This window comes from Amblyraja radiata, chromosome 10, assembly GCF_010909765.2.
Source record: "Amblyraja radiata isolate CabotCenter1 chromosome 10, sAmbRad1.1.pri, whole genome shotgun sequence".
Lineage (NCBI taxonomy): Eukaryota > Metazoa > Chordata > Chondrichthyes > Rajiformes > Rajidae > Amblyraja > Amblyraja radiata.
Genome location: NC_045965.1, coordinates 30,062,619 through 30,086,860, shown reverse-complemented (window position 1 = coordinate 30,086,860; position 24,242 = coordinate 30,062,619). Strand labels below are relative to the sequence as shown.

Sequence of the window (24,242 nt, the reverse complement as noted above, 5' to 3'; positions counted from 1 at the left end):
TGAGCAATCACAGAGAGACCATACAAACTCCATACAGAGAGCACCCATAGTTAGGATCAAACCCAGGTCATTGGGGCTGTAAGGCAGCAACTCTACCACTGCTCCACTGTGCCACCAGAGTTTGATAGAATTTTATAAATAGTATTGGAAATGTTCCCTCAAGCTTTCCCACCTTGATTGATGAACATGTGGAGGAAGTAGTAATAATGAAAAATAAAGAGCTGGAGGAACTCAGCAGGTCGGGTCGGGAATGTGGAAGAAATAGCCAGGCGACGTTTTGATCAGCTGCCACCGTCTGACTGATTCAGTGAAGAAGACACGGCAGGGGGCGGCACAGTGGCGCAGCAGTATAGTTGCCTTGCAGCGAATGCAGCATCAGAGATCCGGGTTTGATGCCGACTACGGGCTGTCTGTATGAAGTTTTACGTTCTCCCTGTGACCTGCGTGAGTTTTCCCCGCGATCTTCGGTTTCCCCCCACACTCCAAAGACGTTAAGTTATGTAGGTCAATTGGCTTGGTAAATGTTAAAAAATTCCCTAGTGGTTACGCGGGGATCGCTGGTCGGCACGGCCCCAGTGGGCCGAAGGGCCTGTTTCCGCGCTGTATCTCTAAAACTAAAACTAGAATGGTTGTGATGTTAGGAAATTGACTTGCAATGACATCACACTATCCGTGTTAGAATTTAAGTAGAAGGATGTCGTCTATTTTGAGCAATGGTAAAAAAAAAAAATTTGTTGGGCAGAGTCTATTGGTAGATTTTGTCCAAAGGACTGATATTTTCAAAAGAAGTATATGTGAAATTAAATACTGTTTTTGAAAGTGAAATAAAACTCTGTTTGAAATTAAGTGCATTAAATTGAAGAAAGCTCGTAGAACATGGTGATCCAGATGAAAATCGCCTGGTTTAGAAAGTAGATAAGAGAAACTGAAAACAAACACTTCCATTTCTTTAATTTTATGGAATGTAGTTATCATTTTCAACTGTTGCAGTTTTCACTGTTATGCCATGGGAAGGCATGTTTTTGTAATATAAACTAAAAATAACGCTCCCTTTTTTCTGGCACAATTATGAACGCTAATTTCTCAGGCTTTGGTGGAATGTTGTTGGTCATGATGCATGCAGGTATGGACAGGTTCATTTGCTGAGGAGTTGCAAATGGAACTGAATGTGCAATGATTTTTTTAGTTTTAGAGACATAGCGTGGAAACAGGCCTTTCGGCCCACCAAGTCCGTGCCAACCAGCGATTTCCCCCGTACACTAGTTCTACCCTCCACACTAGAGATAATTTACAGAAGCCAATTAACCTGCAAACCTGCATGCCTTTAGAATGTTGGAGGAAATGGGAGCACCCGGAGAAAATCTATGCAGCCACAGGGAGAACGTATAAACTCCCTTACTTATTTTCGGTGATGGAAAATATGCAGCTAGGGGAGAAATTCTGTACATGGATAAAACTGTTATATACAAATCCCACGGCTAGAATATTTACAAACCAAAGGTTGTCATCTAAATTTAGCCTATCTAGAGGTTGTAGACAAGGATGCCCATTATCTCCATTATTATTTGCGCTTGCTATTGAGCCACTGGCAGAAAGAGTTAGGGGGCATCCGGAAATACATGGGTATAACACAAAGGACACAGTGAATAAAATTTCTCTATACGCAGATGATGTATTAATTTACATTACAAAACCAGAAATTAGTATTCCAAACTTATTAAAGTTAATAACCCAATTTGGTTCACTTTCAGGATACAGAATAAATTGGAATAAAAGTGAAATTATGCCAATAAGGGAACATAACAAACAGACAATACAACAATTTCCATTTAAAATAGTAAATGAAAATTTAAATATCTAGGTATTTATGTAACTAAGATATATACATCATTATTTAAAGCAAATTTTCCCCCATTACTGAACAAACTACATAAGAATATTCAATACTGGAAAACACTTCCTATCTCAATGGTAGGCAAAATCAATGCCATAAAAATGATTTTTTTACCGCAAATATTATACCTTTTTCAGACAATTCCGATATATTTGGCAAAAAACTTTTTTTTTAAATTGGACTCTATTAATGATTTTATCTGGGATTATAAGAATCATAGGATAAACAAAAGACACTTGTGTAAATCAAAAATAAATGGAGGCTTGGTTTTACCCAATTTTTTGTTTTATTTCTGGGCAGTTAACATTAAAAATATGAATTTCTGGTTGGAAGAAATAGATCATCAACCAGACTGGTTAAAAATGGAAAAGGAAGATTGTTTACCTTTTGATATCGGTTCGATATTATTTGCTACGTCTAAATTAAACAAAAAAATTTATAGGGAAAACCCTATAATATTTAGTGCTATACGAATTTGGAAACAATTAAAAAAGACATTAAAATTAGATAATTTATCACTTTTTCTTCCAATTGTGAATAATCCTTTGTTTAAGCCTTCATGGTTGGACGGGGGTTTTACACAATGGAAGAATTATGGAATTAAAAATATGGGACAACTTTACAAGGAAGGCACTTTTCTGACATTTCAGGAGTTGCAACAGACTTATGGACTTCGAGGAAATGATTATTTCAGATATCTTCAACTTAGAGATTATATAAAATCGAACTCCCAAAATTTTCGAATTAGAAATTCAGAAATTCTTGATGAATGTTGGAACAAACATCCTAACACAGAAAAATTAATATCTTATATATATAATATCTTATTAGACAGTGACATTCCTTCGACGGACTTACACAGACAAACATGGGAAAAAGAATTAAATCAAGTAATAACGAAAGATACTTGGGAAGAAAGTTTGCAACACGTACATCAGTGCTCATTAAACGCCAGACATTCTCTAATACAATTTAAAGTAATACATAGGTTACATTATTCAAAAACAAAACTACATAAAATTTTTCAACATATCTCACCTATATGTGATAAATGTCAACATTTAGAAGCTACATTATCTCATATGTTTGCAAACTGTATAAAAATTAAAAAATTCTGGGTAAATATTTTTAGTATAATATCTAAAGTAACCAGCACACAATTGGACCCAGATCCAAAATTAATAATACTCGGAATATTAGAATTAAATCAAACACTTAGAACAACACAAAGAAACTTTATTGATTATAGTTTAATAACAGGAAAAAAATTAATTCTAAAATTTTGGAAAGGCCCTACGGCCCCCACAATCAAAATGTGGATTATAGAAATGACGGAGACCTTAAACGTGGAAAGATTCAGATTTTCCCTGTTGGACAAACAGGAATTATTCGTTGGAACATGGTCTCCTTTTATTGATTATTTAAAGGGTCAGAATGGTTCAACACAGGAACCTGACTAGCACGCGGGCTAAAGAATGGATGAAATACTATACTCTGAAATGTACAAATATATCTCGAATGAAGTCTTTTTTATTTTAATAAATTTTTCCATTCTTCTTTAACTATCTTTTTCCTTTTTTTCTTTTTTTTTGTTTTTGTTTTTGTTTTTCTTCTTTTTCTTTTATTTCTTTACTTCATCTATCTCTTTAGTTCTATCTAGTTTAAAAAAAAAAAAAAGGCAAAAAGTATTGGAGACAATGTAATAATAATTGACAATATTATCAATTCAAAAATGTAAGTGTAATGATGTAAATAGGTTATGTACCTATGTACCTATGTACCTATCTCCAATAAAAAAATATTTAAAAAAAAAAAAAAAAAAAAAGAAGAAAGCTCGTAGAACATGGTGATCCAGATGAAAATCGCCTGGTTTAGAAAGTAGATAAGAGAAACTGAAAACAAACACTTCCATTTCTTTAATTTTATGGAATGTAGTTATCATTTTCAACTGTTGCAGTTTTCACTGTTATGCCATGGGAAGGCATGTTTTTGTAATATAAACTAAAAATAACGCTCCCTTTTTTCTGGCACAATTATGAACGCTAATTTCTCAGGCTTTGGTGGAATGTTGTTGGTCATGATGCATGCAGGTATGGACAGGTTCATTTGCTGAGGAGTTGCAAATGGAACTGAATGCAATGATTTTTTTTTTTAGTTTTAGAGACATAGCGTGGAAACAGGCCTTTCGGCCCACCAAGTCCGTGCCAACCAGCGATTTCCCCCGTACACTAGTTCTATCCTCCACACTAGAGATAATTTACAGAAGCCAATTAACCTGCAAACCTGCATGCCTTTAGAATGTTGGAGGAAATGGGAGCACCCGGAGAAAATCTATGCAGCCACAGGGAGAACGTATAAACTCCCTACAGACAGCAACTGTGGTCTGAATCAACCCCAGGTTTTACTGAAGTCCATGTAGACAACATCCACTACCCTATTGTCATCTTCATCACCTGAAAATATTCAATAAAGTTTATGAGACAGGATATCCTCTGCACAAAGCTGAGCTAACTATCTCGAATAAATTAAAGAGTAAATCCTGTCCCTAATATTTTCTTTAAATCTATCGTAAGGTTTGAAACCTATAATTTCTTGGATCATCCTTGTGTAGTCTGTACAGATTTTGTACGCTCTCCCTGTGACCGTGGGTTTTCTCCGGGTCCTCCAGTTACCTCCAACACTCCCTTTATCCCTTGTGTATACGATTGTGTGTGTGTGTGGGGGGGGGGCAGTGAGCACTGTTCAGCTCTTCAGGCTGAAGGGCCTGTTTCCACGCTGTATTTCTAAAATCTAAATGTTTAAGAAGCATTTAGACAGACACATGAACAGACAGATTGATGTGGATCATGTGTTGGCGGACAGGATTAGTTTGGTACTTTGGGCTGAAGGGTATATTCCTGTGCTGTGTTTCATGGAGGCTACCTAAATCTGTTTGTTCATGCTGATTTGTCTTTCTTTTTCAGGAGCTGGGAAAATATGGACTGCTTTATTACAATGCCCTCTTTATGATTTTGCCTTCTTTGGCCATCGCCTATTTCACAGGAGATCTACAGAGGGTAAGCTTTTTAATGCATCATTTATAGTGTCTACTTTTTAAAATCAGTATCGGTAATTCTTGTATCCTTTGGCCACATGAACCGTATTTCCCGGCAATGAAGACGCACCTGCATCGAAGACGCACCCCTAATTTAAGTTGTTAACATTTGAAAAAAGGATGGCGGGACAGTCTGAAGAAGGGTTTCGGCCCGAAACGTCGCCTATTTCCTTCGCTCCATAGATGCTGCTGCACCCGCTGAGTTCCTCCAGCAATTTTGTGTACCTGGCGGGACAGTATCAAGGTTTTGGTTTATTCCAGGGGTCGGCAACATCACCTGTGTGCCTCGGGACTGGCTGCAGTTCCCAGATCCCTCGCGCAGATGCATGGCAGATAAAGTTTAATGTGGATAAATGTGATGTTATCCACTTTGGTATCAAAAACAGGAAGGCAGATTACTATCTAAATGGCGTCACGGTGGGAAAAGGGGAAGTACAATGGGATCTGGGGGTCCTTGTTCATCTATCTATCTATATTTAAAACTCTGTGTGTGTGTGGCTGTGTGTGTTTTTGTGGCTGTGTGTGTTTCTTGAGTTGGAGGACCACGTCTCCCGTGGGGGCTACGGGTAGGGAACGGCTGCGTTGGGGGAGCAGACCCAACGGGTCTGCACTTGGTCTAGTCAGTCTATGAAAGTAAGCATGCAGGTACAGCAGCCAGTGAAGAAAGCGAATGACATGTTGGCCTTTATAACAAGAGGAATCGAGTATAGGAGCAAAGAGGTCCTTCTGCAGTTGTACAGGGCCCTAGTGAGACCACACCTGGAGTATTGTGTGCAGTTTTGCTCCCCTAATTTGAGGAAGGACATTCTTGCCATTGAGGGAGTGCAGTGTAGGTTTACAAGGTTAAGTCCCGGGATGGCGGGACTGTCATATGCTGAGAGAATGGAGCGGCTGGGCTTGTACACTCTGGAATTTAGAAGGATGAGAGGGAATCTTATTGAAACATATAAGGTTGTTAAGGATTTGGACACGCTAGAGGCAGGAAACATGTTCCTGATGTTGGGGGGGAGTCCAGAACCAGGGGCCACAGTTTAAGAATAAGGGGTAAGCCATTTAGAACGGAGACGAGGAAACACTTTTTCTCACAGAGAATTGTAAGTCTGTGGAATTCTCTGAATGTGGGGAGAAGGCAGGAACGGGGCACTGAATGGGGATGATCAGCCATGATCACATTGAATGGCGGTGATGGCTCGAAGATCCGAATGGTCTACTCTTGCACCTATTGTCTATTGGAGCAGCCAGCCTTCCGTCCAGTAGCTAACCGCCAACCACCACCTCCACCGGTTGCGCCTATGCCGAAGGACCCACCTTGGCTGGCTGGCAGAAGGCGCTGAGGTAGCGGCCGCTCGCAGCCACCCGAGCGGCTTCCCTCTTCAGGCCAGACTCCCCACACGCTGTGAAAGGAACTCTTTCCCCCCCCCAGCGACGCTGTCCTTTTACAGCCACTTCCCATCAACTGCCAGCAATGGGGTATAGCCAAGTCTATCTTGGCTACCAACCTAACCTTCGACCTCCAAGACGCAGGTAAATTTTCGTGCCTTATTTTTGGGTAAAAAATAGCGTCTTCATTGCCGGGAAATACGGTAAGTGTGCACAGATTCCCATCAATCTGTCCCCCACCTCCATTCTCTTTTGCCCATTCGCGATCCACATCACTTTGTCAATGTTGCCTAGGTGATGAAGGGAAATACTTAAAATTATGTACCTATAACAACACTGCTCATTATACAACATTTCCTGATACTGCTATTAATAGTCTGCCACATAAGTATAGACATATCACTTGTGTTGAATGTGATAGCTCATTCTTGGAAGCTAGCCATTGTAGTTCACAAACTAAGCTGTCACCAAGATGTATGATGTCTGGCATTTTATTTTTGTCCAATAGAACAAAAAGTGTTTCACGTTATAAATCGCCAAAAATTGAAAAAGTGTTCTTGGTTATACTGAGGCTTCATCTTTAAATCTACAAATTAAGGTATTAAGCAGTGAAAGATAAAATTAATTTATTACGCAGTGAAAGGGAAAATAAACTGAGACTAGTAGAAAATGACAAAAATATCTCTGCTATTAATTGATACAAATACTAGTTTCTCTACTCTGCCCTAATGCAAGATAAGCATATCTGTCTCATCTTACAAGTTCTGTAAACAGCTTGTGAGCACATAATGTTTAATAAGTTTCATTTAGAGATACAGTGTGGAAATAAGCCCTTCAGCTCACTGAGTCCACTCCACCCAACAATCACCCATACATTTGTTCTATTCTACACATAATTTACAAAGCCAATTCACACATCTTTGAAATGTGGGTGGTAACCCACACAGTCACAGGGAATATGTACAAACTGTACAGACAACACTCATAGCCAGGATTAAACCTAGGTCTCTGGTGCTGTAAGGCAGCAACTCTACTGCTGTGCCGTTGTGCTGCCCTATTAACTGCTCGCTCATGATATTGTCACTGCTGTCATCCCCTTTAGATCTGCTGTCAGCAGTTAAGGCTATTGTGTAGCCTGTGTTTCTTCCTGTGCTTGGTCTCTTTTCTAGAATCTTTCCCGTATGTCCTGAATCCTGTTGTAGGACTGAAAGGGTGTGCAATTATAATTCACAAATGACCTAATTTGATTGTGACAGAAGTATACTATATTTCCTTTACCTTCACAGTCCATCTGCAGCTCAAGACAATTACGACATTCATTCTCCTTTAATGATTTTCCATTTTTATTCAACTTGGGGGACTATATTAGCCTGTATAACCATGACATGTGAATCATGCACAGTGAGTGGCATGTCTTCTCACAGCTCTCGGCATCTCCCAGCTGACCTTGCACCCTTCTTACTGCTTATCAATATGTGCCCGTTGATAACGCTATCTGAAAATAGTGCGAACATTGTCATAGGACCTGCCGATGAAGGCGATACTGTTGTTTTGCAAATTGATCCATATCTCTAATTCCAAAGACTGATCACCAGTTATCTGATGCATCGCACTACTTAATGCACCATGACCCACCATTGAACATCAGACTATTGTCTCCCATATTTCCACTAGCCTCTTCCCCTCAAATAGCTTCAGTCCATAGTCTCTAATCTTGTAGTCTTCAAAAAAAAGCACAACTGCTCTGGTAAAGAAGACACAGATTGCAGATATGGAGTTCTTGAGCAAAATTTAAACTACTGGAGGAACTCTGTTAGGCAGCATCTGGGGAGGGATTGGACAGGTGACGTTTGGGGTCGGGACAATGCCTGAGTCTGAAGAATGGTATCAACCTGAAAGAGTAAAAGTTAAAGGTCATGGCAATGTTAACATTGGAATGCATAGAGAGTGGATTGGTAAATAGAACAGAGAATGGTCAAAAACTGGTTATTTTCTGATTTGCAAGATGCAAGAAGTGATTTGCCACAGGGACTGAAGCCAAGGCCTCAACCTTAAAATAATTTACAAGTATGACTGGAGGCATCAAAGACAGTTTGTTAAATTAGCTGATAATACAAATGTAGGAAAGCAAAATGTGACGAATACAAAGGAAGCTACAAAAAGGACATAGGTGAAGTAAGTGGGCAAGGATTTCCTTTGATGCAACACTCTATATAGGTCTGGAGCATTTAAGTTTTTAGATTTTGGTGCTTCAAAATGCAAACAATTTTGATCTCGGGCAGAACGGTGGCACAGCGGTAGAGTTGTTGCATTGTAGTGCCAGAGACCTGGGTTCGAATCTGACTACGGGTGCTGTCTGTTCGGAGTTTGTACGTTCTCTCCGTGACCTGTGTGGGTTTTCTCTGGGATCTTCAGTTTCCTCCTACACTCCAAAGACGTGCAGCTTTGTAAGCTAATTGGCTTGGTATAGGTGTAAATTGTCCCACGTGTGTGTAGGGTAATGTTAATGAGCGAGGATCACTGGTCAGTGCAGATTCGTTGGGCCGAAGGGCCTGTTTCCACGCTGTATCTCTAAACTAAACTAAATGCAGTGCTATGAAACCGCATGGAGCTTCTAGAAATTCTATTTTCTGAACTATTTGGAGTCCTAAGAAAAGGGAAGTGTAATAAAATATTCATTTTAAATAACCTCCAGCGAACTGGTAGGATTGGCATTTATTTTTTAATTTAGTTTCAGAGAAATATATTTGGAGAATTCATAAAATATTGAACTTGGATAGTATTTCAAATTGTATTTTGGTCAAGATTTAATGATAGAAATATTAATATTAATGTGTGTGCACACAAGGTAATGTGAGAGGCCCCAGCTTGTGACTGTTTTGGCAGGATTGAATAGTTGAATTCAGTATGCAGACATGCTGTCTGCCCAGTTGGCGTTGGTTCAAGGCCTGTGTACCTATTCTGGAGGGAAAAAAATACCAGGGAGACTTGTGTAGAATAGACGTTCTGTCTTGCTATCTCAAGGGGTGGTTTATTTGAGTGTGCTCTGTGGAGGTACTGTAAGAAAGTTTAGGAAAAGGAAGGGGTGGAGTGCAGAATTGGGAGTCGGGAGAGTGAAGGCAAATTATAATTCGGGGCTATGAAGAATTTTTAAGAGTTTTCATTTGTGCTTTTAACAAAGCTGCATTACCATTTTGAAACTGTTACAGGTTTTGGGGATCAAATCTGTTGCCTGATGTACTTTCAGAATATTAGAAATTTACAATTAACTTACCAACAAAGTGCAGGTGTATGTAAAAATTCCTTCCCCGATATATCGATATTACTAGCAGCACTGTGCCTTTCTGATCATCAAAAGATAAATACTTTAAAAGATACAAAGATTGACAACTGATATTCCTGTGCAGAAGAAACTGCCTTTAAGTGTATGCATATAATTATAATTATTAAATTATTTTTACTGTTATCAATCTAGCACATTAATAAATAAATTAGCACATGAACTACTTTGGATTTGTACATTTTACAGCTTTTAAAATTAATAGATTTGACAGGTTCTTGAGAATATTAGAACACATTTTCGAATAAAGCACTATAGTGTGAATCATTTATAGAGTGAAGAAGGGAAAGCAGAGATCTGCAACTGGAGGAAAATAGAATGGTATTTGTGGGTTTTAGAGAATAGAATTATTCTGAGGATAGACACAAAATGCTGGAGTAACTCAGTGGAACAGGCAGTATCTCTGTAGAGAAGGAATGGGTGACATTTTGGGCCGAGACTTTTATTGATAGCAATAAAACTAATAAAGTAAGCAACACGTCTATGTACCTAACAGAATAAGGAGTCATTGATAGCATTCTTGTTTTCAGAAAGCATGTCAGGTGCACCAGATAGGGTCTTGGGGGCTGAGTCAGTGCTAGCGTTACCAATCCACTCTTGGTGATGGATATTAAAATTTCCCACTGTGTACGTTCTGTGCTCTTGCTATTTTCAATGCTTCTACCCTGTATTGCCCAATGTGAAGGAGCACTGATTCATCATCGAAGGGTAAATGGTATGTGGGAATCAGTTCTTAGTTTGACTTGTTGCTGTGAGCACAGTTTAGTTTAGAGATACATCATGGAAACAGGCCCTTAGACCCATCGAGTCCAGGCCGACCATCAATCACCATTTCACATTAGTTCTATATTATCACTTTCCACTTTCGCATTCACTCTGTACACTCCTTGGTGCAATAACGGCCAATTAACCTGCAAACTTCCCACGTCTTTGGGATGTGGGAAGAAACTGGAGGGAATCCATTCGGTAACGGAGAATGCAAACTCCACTCAGCGTCCAAGGTCGGGATTGAACAGTCTCTGGTGCTGTGAGGTGGCATAAGATCAGCTGCCCATCTCTGCCACCCACTGGAACATTGTTGGAGTCATCCTGTCTGTGTTCCATTGTGATGACACATGTAGTGGTCTATCCTGTAAATGGATAGATTACCTTGTGGAATTATAAGCAAAACACAGTGCTGGCCAAACTCGGCGAGTCGGGCAGCAATTGTAGTGGGAATGGACATACTACCTTTTGGGTCGTGACTCTCATTATTCTCTTAGAACCTGTCTTGTATTGCCGGATGAGACATAGTAAATAAGGAATGATTCTGTAAGTACAACTATGCTACGTGGCTTGTAAACCTCATTTTCCATCTGTTTGGAAGAGATTAAACTTTAAATTAACAAGTAAGTTAACACTTTTTTTTTTTCCAGGCAATTGATTTTGAAGGCTGGTCAAATGGAATGTTTGTTTTGCAGTATCTGGTGTCCTGCATAATGGGGTAAGTGTAATCCACGTATATTTCTGTAATTTTGAAAATGCAAAGTAATTTTGAAAATGCAAAATAGATCAACCGTGATTGAATGGCAGAGCAGACATGATGGGCTGAATGGCCTAATTCTGCTCCTATGGCTTAAACTTGATTGTAGTGGTGGGGGGAGGAGAGAACCTGGAAGAGAGATTGGGACATGATAAAGCTGAATGCACATAAGGAGGGGTTAGGTTGGCATTTGGATGGAGTAAATGACAAAGGATAGTGTTACTTTTGAGACAGGATTAAAATTAAAGTTGAATAAGTATTTAAACATAAGATGGAAAGTAGAGAAGAGGGTGTCAGATAAGGGGAAGAGTGAAATGTAAAGCCTGAGTGAGGAATATAGGTGGAAGGGTCTGGGAAAAGGGGGGGGGGGGGGGGAGAGGGGCATGACCTCATGCAAGAGGTGCATGATAGTGGGGAAAATTGGGGTGTGTGTGGGAGGGGACACACACAGGAAAGGGAGAAGGGATAGAGAAATATTAGTTACAATTGGAGAATTCATTGGGATGTAATCTATACCCGAGGTTTCTCCCACCCTCTCCAGTATAAAATTTGGGTTGCGCCTCTCTCTGCCTTGACAGTCAGAGAAATATCCCTTTACATGCCGATTTTAAACATGGTGGTCCTAGACTTTCCAACTGCTGGAAACTCCTCTGCATGTCCCCTCTATCTGAGCCTTTCATTATTTGGTAAGTTTCAATGAGACCACCCCCTCATTCTTCCAAGCATCAGCGAGTACAGGCCCAGAGCCAACAAACGCTCCCTATACGTTAAACCAATCATCCCTGGGGTCATTCTTGTAAACCACCTCTGGACCCTCTCCACGCCAGCACATTCTTCCTTGGATATTTGGGGGATGAAGGGGGAGGGGCAGTTACTTAAAATTGGAGAATTGCATAAAAGGATGTCTGCTTGGGTAGCTTGCAACCCAGTGGTATGAACATTGAAATAAAAAGGAACTGCAAATGCTGATAGATAATACCAAAGATAAACACAAAGTGCTGGAGTAACTCCAGTGGGAGGTTTGTAGAAGTTACATATAATTGGAGAATTCAATGTTCAATTTTCTACAATCATTATGTATCCCTCTTGGGCTCAGATCTGTTTCAATCCAACAATTTGCCTATCACAGTATCCCCTCACCTGAGGCCATCTATTGCCAGTAGTAATTTGCCCTGCCTCTTCTCACTTCCAAATGTTCCCACCGTTCTTCCTGCAACATTCGGTCTGAAGAAGGGTCCCAACCCGAAACGTCGTCTTTCCATTTTTTTCAGAGATGCTAGCTGACCCGCTGTGTGCTCCAACATTTTGTATATCTTTGGTATGAACAATGAGTTCCTCAATTTTAGGTATCCGCCCCTCCTCCTCTTTCTGCACCCCCTCCCATGTGCCCCACTTGAACTTGCACCTATTTCTTTCCTCCCCAACTCTTCCACCTATGTTGGTTTATCTTGCTTTACAATTCACAACTCTTCAATCCTTTTGTGTCACCCACTTCTGCTTTTTAATCTCTGGCCTTTGTCCAACCATCTGCCCATCCAAAAAACCCTCACCTGCATCCACCATGCTAATCTCTGTTCCTGCTCTTCCTCTCTTCCTGCTTTCTTTCCACTCCCTACAATCCGCCTGTAGAGTGATCCCGACCCAAAACGTCACCGATCCATGTTCTCCTGAGTTACTGCCTGATCCACTGGGTTACTCCAGCACTTTTTTTTATAAAGCAGCATCTGCAGTTTCCTGTTGCAACAATGATATTTGTGTCTACTTGAATTTAAAACCTGCCTCTTGGTATTTAGTAAATCACTAACACAAAATACTGAATTTGGTTAAATCGTTGTGTTAATTGAGTTCAGTTTGGATCACCTAAGTTTTATTGATATTATTTTACTTTTTGCAGATTTGTTCTCATGTACTCTACAGTTCTGTGCACACAGTATAATTCTGCTCTTACCACCACCATCGTTGGCTGTGTTAAGGTAGGATAGGACAAAACCTTAAAGGATTCATTTATTTCCAGTATTTGGCATGCCCTGACAATTATCTTTCTAACGGCAATATTATATGATTCCCTACCTTTTTGCTATTCTGCACGTAATTTGCCTGTTATCCTGCATAATCTTTGAATTGCCTTTGTTCGACTATGGTATGGCTAAGAAGTACAGAGAAATGCTTAATCCTTTTTGAACTTCATGTGAACGGTCCGTATTGAATATTTCTTGATAGCAAGTATCAAGGGAAAATCAGGCATGTCTTCACCCTGACCTGATGCAACATCCAAGAGTTGGGGAACAGAGGCCTGTAAGATGTTCTAGCTCGTTCCATGTTTGTACAATGCGCTCTGTAATGGTGGTGATGGCTTCTCTTCTTTGACTCTTTTTGTTGGGAAGTGTCTATAAAGCTGCAATATGTAGCAAACAATCTACATAGTTCTGTCCTCAATTACCAGCAGTAATTTGAAGTCATGGCTGAATTAAGTGTGACCCTGTATTCCTTCTACTGCTGAGGATCATTGAGTAATAGAGAGATTTTGATTGACTGTATTTTCTTGCTGAATTTGCTTACAATGGTTATCTCGTGTGCAGTCGTACAGTGAAATTATTTTGCAGATAAAGTATAGCCATACCCAAGTTTTGCATAAGTATATTTAGACCAATTGTATTGCTGCTTGCCACTAGGGGTTCCCAGGTTATGCAAGGGTTCCATTCCTGAGAACTGTTCTTAAAGTTCTCAGGAATGGAACCCTTGCTGCCGTGAAGAGAGAGTGGACGCTGGCACGAATTGGTTGCCGCTGCTCTCTCTTCACACTGTGTTTTTGATTTTCTGTTTTTTGGAATGAATTCTGTTTTTAATTTGTGTCTCTGTGATGTCTTTATTACTTATTTTATTCTGATTATATGTTTTACTATGTAAGGTGTCCTTGAGATTTTGTATGAAAGGCGCCCATTAAATATAAAATGTATTATTATTAAACTGAATTTTCAGTCGGAAAAGAACACTTCTCACACAAAATTGTAAATTTAAAGAATATACTAGGGAGCATCACTGGTAGGTGAGTTGTTACCAGCAAGTAAACTGTGATATATATTTTTCTCCACCCCACGTGGTCCATTATAACGAGGATTTACTTTATTAACATTTATAAACCATATGGTTTTCAAACCAGGAAGATTTCCAGTTTTTGTCAAAGGCACTATCAATTTAATAATTTGAATACCAATGTGCATAGTGTTGTAAATCAAAATCTATTGCGGCAGTTTTTTTTTTTTGCAGGAGATAAAAAAAGAAATAAGGTTCTAGCTGAGAGCTTCAGCAAAAATACATTTTTAAATTTAAAAATATTACATTTTAAATATGGAACCAGCATCCAGTTTCTACTTGCCCAAATGAGGGCTGATGTATGTGAAAAGCATTGATTTTTAAAATTTAGACTTTGGCTACATTTAAAATCTTCTCTACTTTAGTTTTTTTAACTTGCATTAAAATATTTTTATGCCCACAGAATATTTTGGTGACTTATATTGGAATGTTTCTTGGTGGAGACTATATATTCACATGGACTAACTTCATTGGTTTAAATATCAGGTTAGTAATGATTGATATTTTAGTTATTTTCGTTGTTAAACTGAGCTCTTTTTTTCAATCTAATTCAAGAACACTTGATTCAAAATCTTGTTGCTGTTGGAATCGATTCTTTATTCTGACAGTGCTGGATAATTCTTTAAACCTTCCAACACAGATCCAGAGAACTATATCTCCGATACAAAATTGAGGCATTATATAGGTATTAGATCATTATCAAAGGTATTTTATTGGTCACATTCACATACACCTAGGTGTAGTGAAGTGAAATGCTTCTTGCCATTTTGCAGAACATAAAGAAGGAATACAGACATAACATTAATAAGAGTTTTAAACATAAAGAACATCCCCCCACAATGGTTCCCATTATGAGGGAAGGCACAAAGTCCAGTCCCCAACCCCAGTTCTCCCATAGTCGGGCCTATTGAGGCCTCCACAGTTGCCTCTACGGAGGCCTGACGTTCCAGGCCGTTCTCGCCGGGTGATGTTGCTCCGGCGTCGGGAGAATCCTCTCAGCGGCTTGGGAACCCTGAAACGGCCACTTCCGTACTGGAGGCCGCGGCTTCCAAAGCCAACAAGGCCGCGCCGGTTGGAGCTCCACAACTGGCGATCTCATCTAGAGATCCCAGGCTCCCGATGTAAAGTTCAGCGCCGCCGCCCGCAGCTGGTCGCTCCACAGTCCTGCAGCTCCGTGATGTTTTCCTCCGCGATCTTCAGCTCACCAGAGCTCCAGCGCGGCGACCCGGGCAAGGCATCGCCCGCTCCGCGATAGCGCTCCAGCGCTGTGCCGCCGCCGAAGCCGAGGTTCTGGGCGGTCCCCGACAGGAAACGCCGCTCCAGGCCCGCTGGTAGGCCGCGAGGACGGGTCGAAGCTGCAGCCCGGAGAAAAGCTGCCTCTCCGACCAGGTAGGGACCCTGAAAGGTAGTTTCCCCCTTCCCCCCCAGGTACAGAAGGCGTGGCAAACTATTAACAAATCATTATGGTTTACCATACATTGGCTTATTTGCATTAACCAAATCAACTAAGACCTTTCCAGTGATTGACAACACGTTTAGTCACATGATTTTCCCTTTTCTGGCCTCTTGACAACCCTTGCTCGCCTTGTGGTTTTCTTTACCCTCTTAGTTCAAAATCATTTTATTTCAATGAAATAAAACCACAGAAAAATAAATTCAATTCTCAGAGACCACCTCTCAGAATATAAAAGACACATCAAACAGCAATCGCACAATACATACACACAAAACGCATATTTTCACTTTTGGAAAAGAAAGTTATTTCTAAAACTTCAGATTTAAACAAAGTCTAATACTTACAATCCTAATTAAAACACAATACACTTCACAAATAATTTCCCTACAACTACATAGTTAAAATACAGTTATTAATGGATTACAAAGATTAAATATGAGTTTTGCCCCATTCTTACAAAGTCGGTAAAGACTTAAGTTATTTCTAATCACACAATTCCCAACTCCAAGCACACAAAGGCCATATACTTGTCACACTTTATAGATTATAATTGCTTCTTACCAAGCTCGGGTCTAGTTTCATTCTGAATTACAACCTCCCCCTGCTATCTCTAGAGGAGAGGAATGTAAGGCCTCTGCGACTCCTCACTAATAGCATAGCAAATAGAAGATTACTATATACAGACCCCAATCGTTTGGCTTAAATCAAAACAGCGATTTCTTATGTACATAAGATTTACATAAGAAATCGCCCATATACAAAGGTCACATAACCATCACCTATGCCTTATCTCTTATCTCAACATAAGTACATTTAAACATAGCACAAACCAAATCTCAGATTATATTATCTAGCCTTGCTGTCTAAGACCCAGTATAAACAACCATAAACTCTCTTTGTGACACTAGAGCTCAGAGATGTGTCACAAAGAAAGAACAACTGGTGCATATATCCTGGGAAGAGACCCCATTAACAACCTACACTCTAAACACCAAACTAGACCAAATACAACTTCTGACAGCGTTATAGTTGCTTCAAAGCAAACAAAGCTATGCTTATTCAGATCAACATTTCCATGTTATGATAAGCCATCTGTTCTCCTGTTTGTGTGTGTTCTTCGTACTTTATTTCTTTGTGGGGACATGTATTTATGAAAACCCCAACTCCAAGCCCTTCTCTTGCAATTTAACATGGGTTCCTCACACGAAAGTTATTATCTGAGCAATTCTATTATATAATATTTCCTCATCGTCATAGTTGAAAATGGGAATTAGAAATAGCATTTCAGATTCATAGAGATTTCTCACACTAACGCTGAGAAAATCTAAATCTGTGATTGAAAGGTATGAAAGTTCGAGGATTTAAATAGATATCTCTTTCTGAAATTGCTCAGCACTGTCAACAGTGAATGGCTCAATTTTTGATGTGTAGTCATTGTCACTATATGGGTGTATACATTAGCTATTTTATATCGAGTAAGGTGCCGTGATGGAAATGAGACAAATTCAGCTAATCTATTTTAACAAATGGTAATTGAAGAATAAGCAGAGAACCGATTCTCGGCGGAAGGAGGATAAGGGAGAAGATGGGAAGATGTGGTTGGATCATATTGGAGGTGACGGAAATGTTGGATGCGGAGGTTTGTGGGATGACAAGGGTACCAAGCATCTGTTGACTTGATTATTTTCTAGATTGCCTTCTCAAGTTTGGAGGATATAAAGTCATAGTTATGTAGAACGGAAACAGACTCTTTGGCCCAATTCTACCATGCCAACCAATATGCACCATCTTAACTAGTCCCATTTGGCCCATATCCCTCTAAACCATCTCTATCCATGTACCTTTAAAATATAATTTTAAATGTTGCTCCTGCACCTGCCACAACTATTTCCTTTGGTAGCTCGTTCCATATACCCACCTGTGTGGAAAAAGGTGTCCTTTGAGTTCCTATTAAAATTTTCTCCTTGGCAGAGGTGGCACAGCGGTAGAGTTGCTGCCTTATAACTCCAGAAACCTGGGTACAATCCTGACTAGGGCAGCTGTCTACGGAGTTTGTACATTTTCCCTGTGACTGTGTGGGTTTTCTCCAGATGCTATGGTTTATTCAAACACTCCAAAGATATACAGGTTTGAAGGTTAATTAGCTTCAGTAAAAGTTGTAAATTGTTCCTAGTTTGTCAGATAAAACTATTGGATCATTGGTTGGTGTGGCCTCAGTAGGCCGAATAGCCTGTTTCCGCTCTATCTCAAGTCTCTCGTCTTGAAACTATCTATCCCCTCTAGTTCTTGATTTCCATACCCGAGGGAAAAAGACTGCATTTATGAACCACTCATGATTTTTGGCAATTTCATAAAATCACCCCTCGTAAAAGCATTTTTACAAAGATGAAGAAGGGTTTCGGCCCGAAACGTTGCCTATTTCCTTCACTCCATAGATGCTGCCTCACCAGTTGAGTTTCTCCAGCACTTTTGACTACCTCCTATTTACGAAGATGTTATCAGGGCTAGAAGGCAGGGAGGGGGAGAATTAATAGGAACCTGGGGGGCAACTTGTTTACACAAAGGGTGGTTGACTTATGGAACGAGGAGGTAGTTGAGGGAGGTAATCATGTATGGGATAGGTTTCAAGGGGATATGGGTCAAATATGGGCAGGTGGAACTAGTGTAGATGAGGCATGTTTAGTTTAGAGATACAGCACGGAAATGGGCCCACGCAAGTCACGGGGAGAACGTACAAACTCCGTACAGATAGCACCTGTAGTAAGAATCGAACCCGGGTCTCCGACGCTGCATTTGCTGTAAGGCAGCAACTACCGCTGCGCCACCGTGCTGCCCTTGGACGGCATGAATGGCCTGTTCCCACACTGAATTACTCAGTTTCCTGTGGTGAATTTCAAAGGAATTGGTTATACACGGGAAATTTACAGAGTAGGTCATGGAAGGATTTATTGCAAAACAGCTAGTATTGCCGAAAGGGCATGCAATATTATGCAATGTATATTGTTTAGTCTAACAGGTTAATGTTCCCTTTTAGGCCCTGGCATTGTGTTCTTCATCTTTTAAACCGTCTCTCCTTGTCTGCAACATTGTAGAATGGTATAATTTTCTTGCTTGATTTGATCTATTCATATAGTGAGATGTCATGAACTTTTTCATGTATTTTGTTTTAACAGCATTGCTGGAAGTTTGGTATATTCCTATATTACATTCACAGAGGAGCAGTCAACCAAGATACCCAGCAGCAACACTGAAACCAAGGGGAAAATTGCTGTTTGAGCAGAGCATCTCGATAGATTAACATTTTTGTTCCTTTTAATTTCTTTAAGAAAGGTATCTATGACTATAGATTAATGTAATTATATGCTGTTTTAATTTTGGTACAAGTTTGTTACAATGTTGATAGACCAAATAAAGCCAAACTAGCACAAAATGGCCCATTTTTAATATGCTACAGTTTGGTTTTAAAACATTATACATTCCCCTACAGGTTCTATTTTGTCTTGGCCCCAAAGTTCCCAATAGATATCTTCACTGGGGCATCTTAATCTGTTTTTACAATATTTATTGTTTGTCTGTTTGCACCTCTTTTTAAGAACAGCGAAAGAACAGTACAATAATCTGGCTATCTTAGAGGTAGATAATATGTTCTGCTTACAATGGTTTTAATTAAATGATGACTGAATTGTAGAACTACCAATTTTGATAACACTTTTAAGTGGAGGAAGTCAGAGTACCGATAGTTTTTGGCATCGATTTAAAATTTGTACTTGTGGATTGAGAGGCTGAGGATATCTTGGAGCATTGGGTGCAAGCCAACTATCTCATGCACTGTGGCTACCAAATTTGGTCCATGAACAGACATCTTGTATTCAATGAATCAGATATTTGTAAGTAAACAATCTTGTTCATTTACAGAAAGAAATGTTGCAGTAAAGTGTGGGATAATTTTCTAGGTTTCAAATGGTAGAAACTGACTTTGGGGAGCAAGAATGTTGTTGACATAAATATCTCATTGGTACACCTTGTGCTGAAATTCCCAGAAATAGCTTTGCTAGGTACTACATTTAACAATACATTTCAGATAATCATAACATCACAAGGGTGGTTTTAGTGGAGAATTGTTTTTTCAAAATAAATTTAGTGCTGCATTTGAACTGCCTTTTTTTAAATTAAATATTTTGAAATCTGAAAAAATCCGTCAAACAATTTAATGAGTGTTGCACAAGCGAGTTGTGTTAAACACAACTGTGAATTGTAAGAACAGTTTTGGAACTAACATTTTTAACATTAAAGCAAAGCTATGTAAAAAATGAATAGGTGGTGTTTCGGGTTGGGACCCTTCAAAAAATTGTTTGATGCTTTCTAAGTCTGCTAAACAATTGATAAAATTGGAAGATTAGAAAATGTTGGTTCACATTAAACCTCTTGGCCCATTCAGTTGTAACTTTTCATGAAATATTTAAATATTTACTTCAAACAACTCATTCAGTACCTGGATGAACCAAAGTATTTAATAATTAATTGTTCTGTACTTCTGACAGGTTGCTTAAATCTACTGTGTGTTTGTGACAACTTCATAACATTTTTAATATAAAGCATGTGGAATATAAAGCTTGTAGGAAAAAGTATGAATATGAGGAATCAAGGAGACAGTTACATTTGTAATGTATGTATAAGTTTTAATGAGCATTTTTAAATGTTCAATTTCTGAAATGCATATTGTCAGAATATGGCATTTGTAAATCATGTATGTAATAAGATGGATTGAAATCGTGAGATCAATTGAAAATCAATTAGTTAAGTCTACTTTATGGAAATAAGAAACGACACCGTCCAGAATAATTAACACTTGCTAAATTGTAGTACCATTTTGCTTTTGTTCAGCACTAAATATGTATTTTTTAAGGTTGCAACAAGGTTTCCTTTATATTTCTGCATAGTCAGCTAAGTGGTTTAGTGATTTTCAAAATGCTTTTAGTACTGAAAATATGGTGATCAGTAAACATGTATAGTTTAATGTAAGTAAACACTGAAGTGCCTAGTCATTGAATTATTTTTTTAATATTTGGGTATTTGTAATGTGGATGCATTTGGAAAATCTAGATTTTCTTAAATTAATTACTACCGATGATGTATTGCTTGTGCAATTTCCCATAATGTATAAAGGACGTGTTCTACTTTGTTTTTAATAGTTGTACTTCATCCTTTCATTGAATGAAATTTGGATTTGAAAAATATTTTGTAACAAATACAGCTTTTTTTTTAAACTAACTCTGTTTTAATAATTGCTTTAACTTCACATGAGTATTATTCATCATCCTGTAATATCTCCACAGCATAATATACAGATAAAGGTACAACTTAGTATTTTATAAATCTTGCCTGGAAAAGTTATTTAATCCTTAATATTACTCTGTAAATTTGTGATAGCAGTAGATTTCATAGTCATCCTTTAGTTTTGTTGTTGGCCTGTCATGGCTTACAGGATCTGCCGGTTGCTAACCATTGTAACTCCCCTTTCCATTCCCATGCTGATGTTTCTGTCCTGGGTCTACGTCATTGCCAGAGTGAGGTCACATTCAAACTGGAAGAACAACACCTTGTACTCTGCCTGGGTAGCTTACAAGCTAACGGATATGCACCCATTTCCCCCCTCCACCTATATTCCTTCCACTGGCTTCACAATTTAGTTTAGAGATACAGCGCGGAAACGGGCCCTTGGGCGCACCGAGTCCACGCCGAACAATGATCCTCGCAAATTAACACTGCCTGACACACGCTAGGGACAATTTACATTTATACCAGCCAATTAACCTACAAACCTGTACGTCTTTGGAATGTGGGAGGAAACAGAGGATTTCCGAGAAAACCCACGCGGGTCACTGGGAGAATGTACAAACTCCATACAAACATGCACCCATAGTCAGGATCGAACCTGGGTCTCTGGCACTGTAAAGCAGTAGCTCTACCATTGCACCACCGTTCCCCCTCCAAATACTTGGAAGCAATCTTTCTACCCTTATCACATCTCATGTCCTTTCAACTCTGGTCTTTGTCCAACCTGCCTATCAACCCCACCCTCACTTGTATCAACCAAAAACTTGCCAGGCTTTATCCTGCTGCTCTTCCTTTCCAGCTTTATACCCCCTCCCTGCTACCATAATCAGTCTGAAGAAATGACCCAATTCAAAAAGTCACCTATCCATGTTCTGCAGAGATGCTGCCTGGCCTACTGGGTTACTCCAGCACTTTGTCTTGTTTTCAACCTTTTAGTGTTTACTAGAACAAGTGGGACCTGTTGGGACCCAGTCACATGGGAGGCCTGGTCCCTCAACGCAGCCCATTCCCCAACGCAATATTCCACCACTCACCCGTTCCCCCAATGCATTATTCCACCACTCACCCATAGTGCCTAACTGCGCAGGTGCGGCTGACGGTTCCTGTTGCGAAGCCCCTGATCCTCCCCTTACCCCCCCCCCCACGCACTCTCTCCATCCCCCCCCTCAACCCCCCCCCCCCCCCATCCACTCTTCCCGCCCATTGGGTTCTTATTGTGACGTAGAACACGCAGGTATTACCGCGCAGGCGTGTGGGAGGGGTGTGTGTGGAGGGAGGGGGGGGGGTATGGGCAGGGAGGTGTGAGCTGGGGGAGGGGGTGTGGGGAGGGGGGGTGTGTGCGCGGGGGGGCGAGAGCTTGGAGAAAATACGGGCGTTGTGGGAGGGGGCAGGAGCCAGCGAGGGGGACCAGAGGGGAAGGAGCGGACTCACAGTGGTCGCTGGTCATTCTCCGCCGAGATCAGATTTTCTGCTTTCCGTTTGGCGACATTTCCCAGGCCGTTTCTAGTCCCCCCGAAAATTGTGTCCGGTTAGAGACCTCTGCCAGCCATCCACCGCTCCAGTAAAGACGCGATGGTGCATAAAGTTTACATTAGACCACCGATCGGAACGAAACTTCGTGCAATTGCAATGCAGGAGAATGGTGAGTAAGCTGGCGGAAAATCGTAACACTATCGCGTAACCTTTTTGCGCAAATAGAATGACCGCGCAACCGGAAGATAACAAGATCAGAGCTTTAGTTATGTATAGATTTTATTGCCTGATGTTAAGTTTGTGTCCAAGTTCTGTCTTGGTGAAACGAGATGTAGATTGGAAAACAATATAATAATATTGCAATTATTTAAAATCTAAGCAAAGATTACAGTTATTTTACTATTTAATGATGATCATAAATTGAGTTGCACTGTGCAACCAATATGTGAAGATCAAATCAAAGAAACATTTATCATAAGATCAATAGATCTCTTTTGGACAAGCTGGTTGAGAAAGAATTGCCTGGTCGTGTACATTTGATCTCTAGTCCTGCAGGTCATAATTTCTAAGGTTTCTGCCGTATCTCAATTCCGTCTCCTCTCACTCAGCTGATTGATTCTAAAGAGAACAACTTCTGCAATTCAGTTGCACCTTTCTGTAATGTAACCAGATCTGTACCATGTCCTCAACCTGCAGTCGAACAAGTGATTTAAGTCTCCCTGGCCGTATTCCATACCTTTGCTTATGAGGCAAAACATTTTATTAAGCATCTAAAATTGTCGTCAATACTTCAATAAGTCTTTAAAGTTTTCAATTAAGTCCTAATAATTAAGCATATGATTTATCTAAAACTTGACTTGCTATCCTTTTAAAACCTTTAACTCTTGGACAACAGTTAAAAACAGTCACCATATTACTTACATCTGTAAAATGTTGTGCATATATTTAGAACAACTATATCATCATTAGCAATGTCAAATGCATTCTAAAGAATGTGAGAGGCAGGTTTAGAGAAACAACATGGAAACAAGCCCTCTGCCCACTGTGCGCGCGCCAATCATCAATCATCTGTTCGTGCTATAGGCCTATTTCCTTCGCTCCATAGATGCTGCTGCACCCGCTGAGTTTCCCCAGCAATTTTGTGTACCTTCGATATTCCAGCATCTGCAGTTCCCTTTTGAACACATCTGTTCGTGCTAGTTCTATCTCATCCCACTTTCTCTCTCACTCTGCACACTAAGGGTAATTCTACAGAGGACGTTTAACCAACAAGTCTCTACCAGCCACACACGGTCACAGAGAACAGGCAAAGTCCATTCAGAAGTCGGGATCAAACCCGATTATCTGGTACTGAGGCAACAGCGGTGCCATTATGTAGATCTGAATAAAGAATGGATTTTTCGTCCATGTACGTGGCATAATTCAAATTGTTTTAATTTCCTCATTAGAATGGATTCACTAGTAGAATGGATAAGGGAGACACAGTGGATGTGGTGCATCTGGACCTTCAAAAAGCCTTTGACAAGGTCCCACACAAAAAAATAGAGCACATGGTATTGAGGGTAGGGTATTGACATGGATGGAGATCTGGTTGGTAGACAAGAAGCAAAGAGTAGGAATTAACAGGTCCTTTTCAGTATGGCAGGCAGTGAT

General features: G+C 39.9%; 1 protein-coding gene across 1 annotated transcript in view; it reads left to right on the top strand.

Moving 5' to 3' along the window:
- The window catches only part of slc35d1 (solute carrier family 35 member D1), a 33,813-nt gene extending 12,763 nt beyond the window's left edge, over window positions 1-21,050 (top strand). Inside the window, exons 8-12 of the mRNA XM_033028450.1 lie at window positions 4,858-4,950; window positions 11,124-11,191; window positions 13,125-13,203; window positions 14,727-14,809; window positions 18,953-21,050. Of these exons, the coding sequence (XP_032884341.1) occupies window positions 4,858-4,950; window positions 11,124-11,191; window positions 13,125-13,203; window positions 14,727-14,809; window positions 18,953-19,055 (426 nt within the window). The 3' untranslated portion in view covers window positions 19,056-21,050. The remainder of the gene's footprint in view (window positions 1-4,857; window positions 4,951-11,123; window positions 11,192-13,124; window positions 13,204-14,726; window positions 14,810-18,952) is intronic.
- Window positions 21,051-24,242: the final 3,192 nt, after the last annotated feature.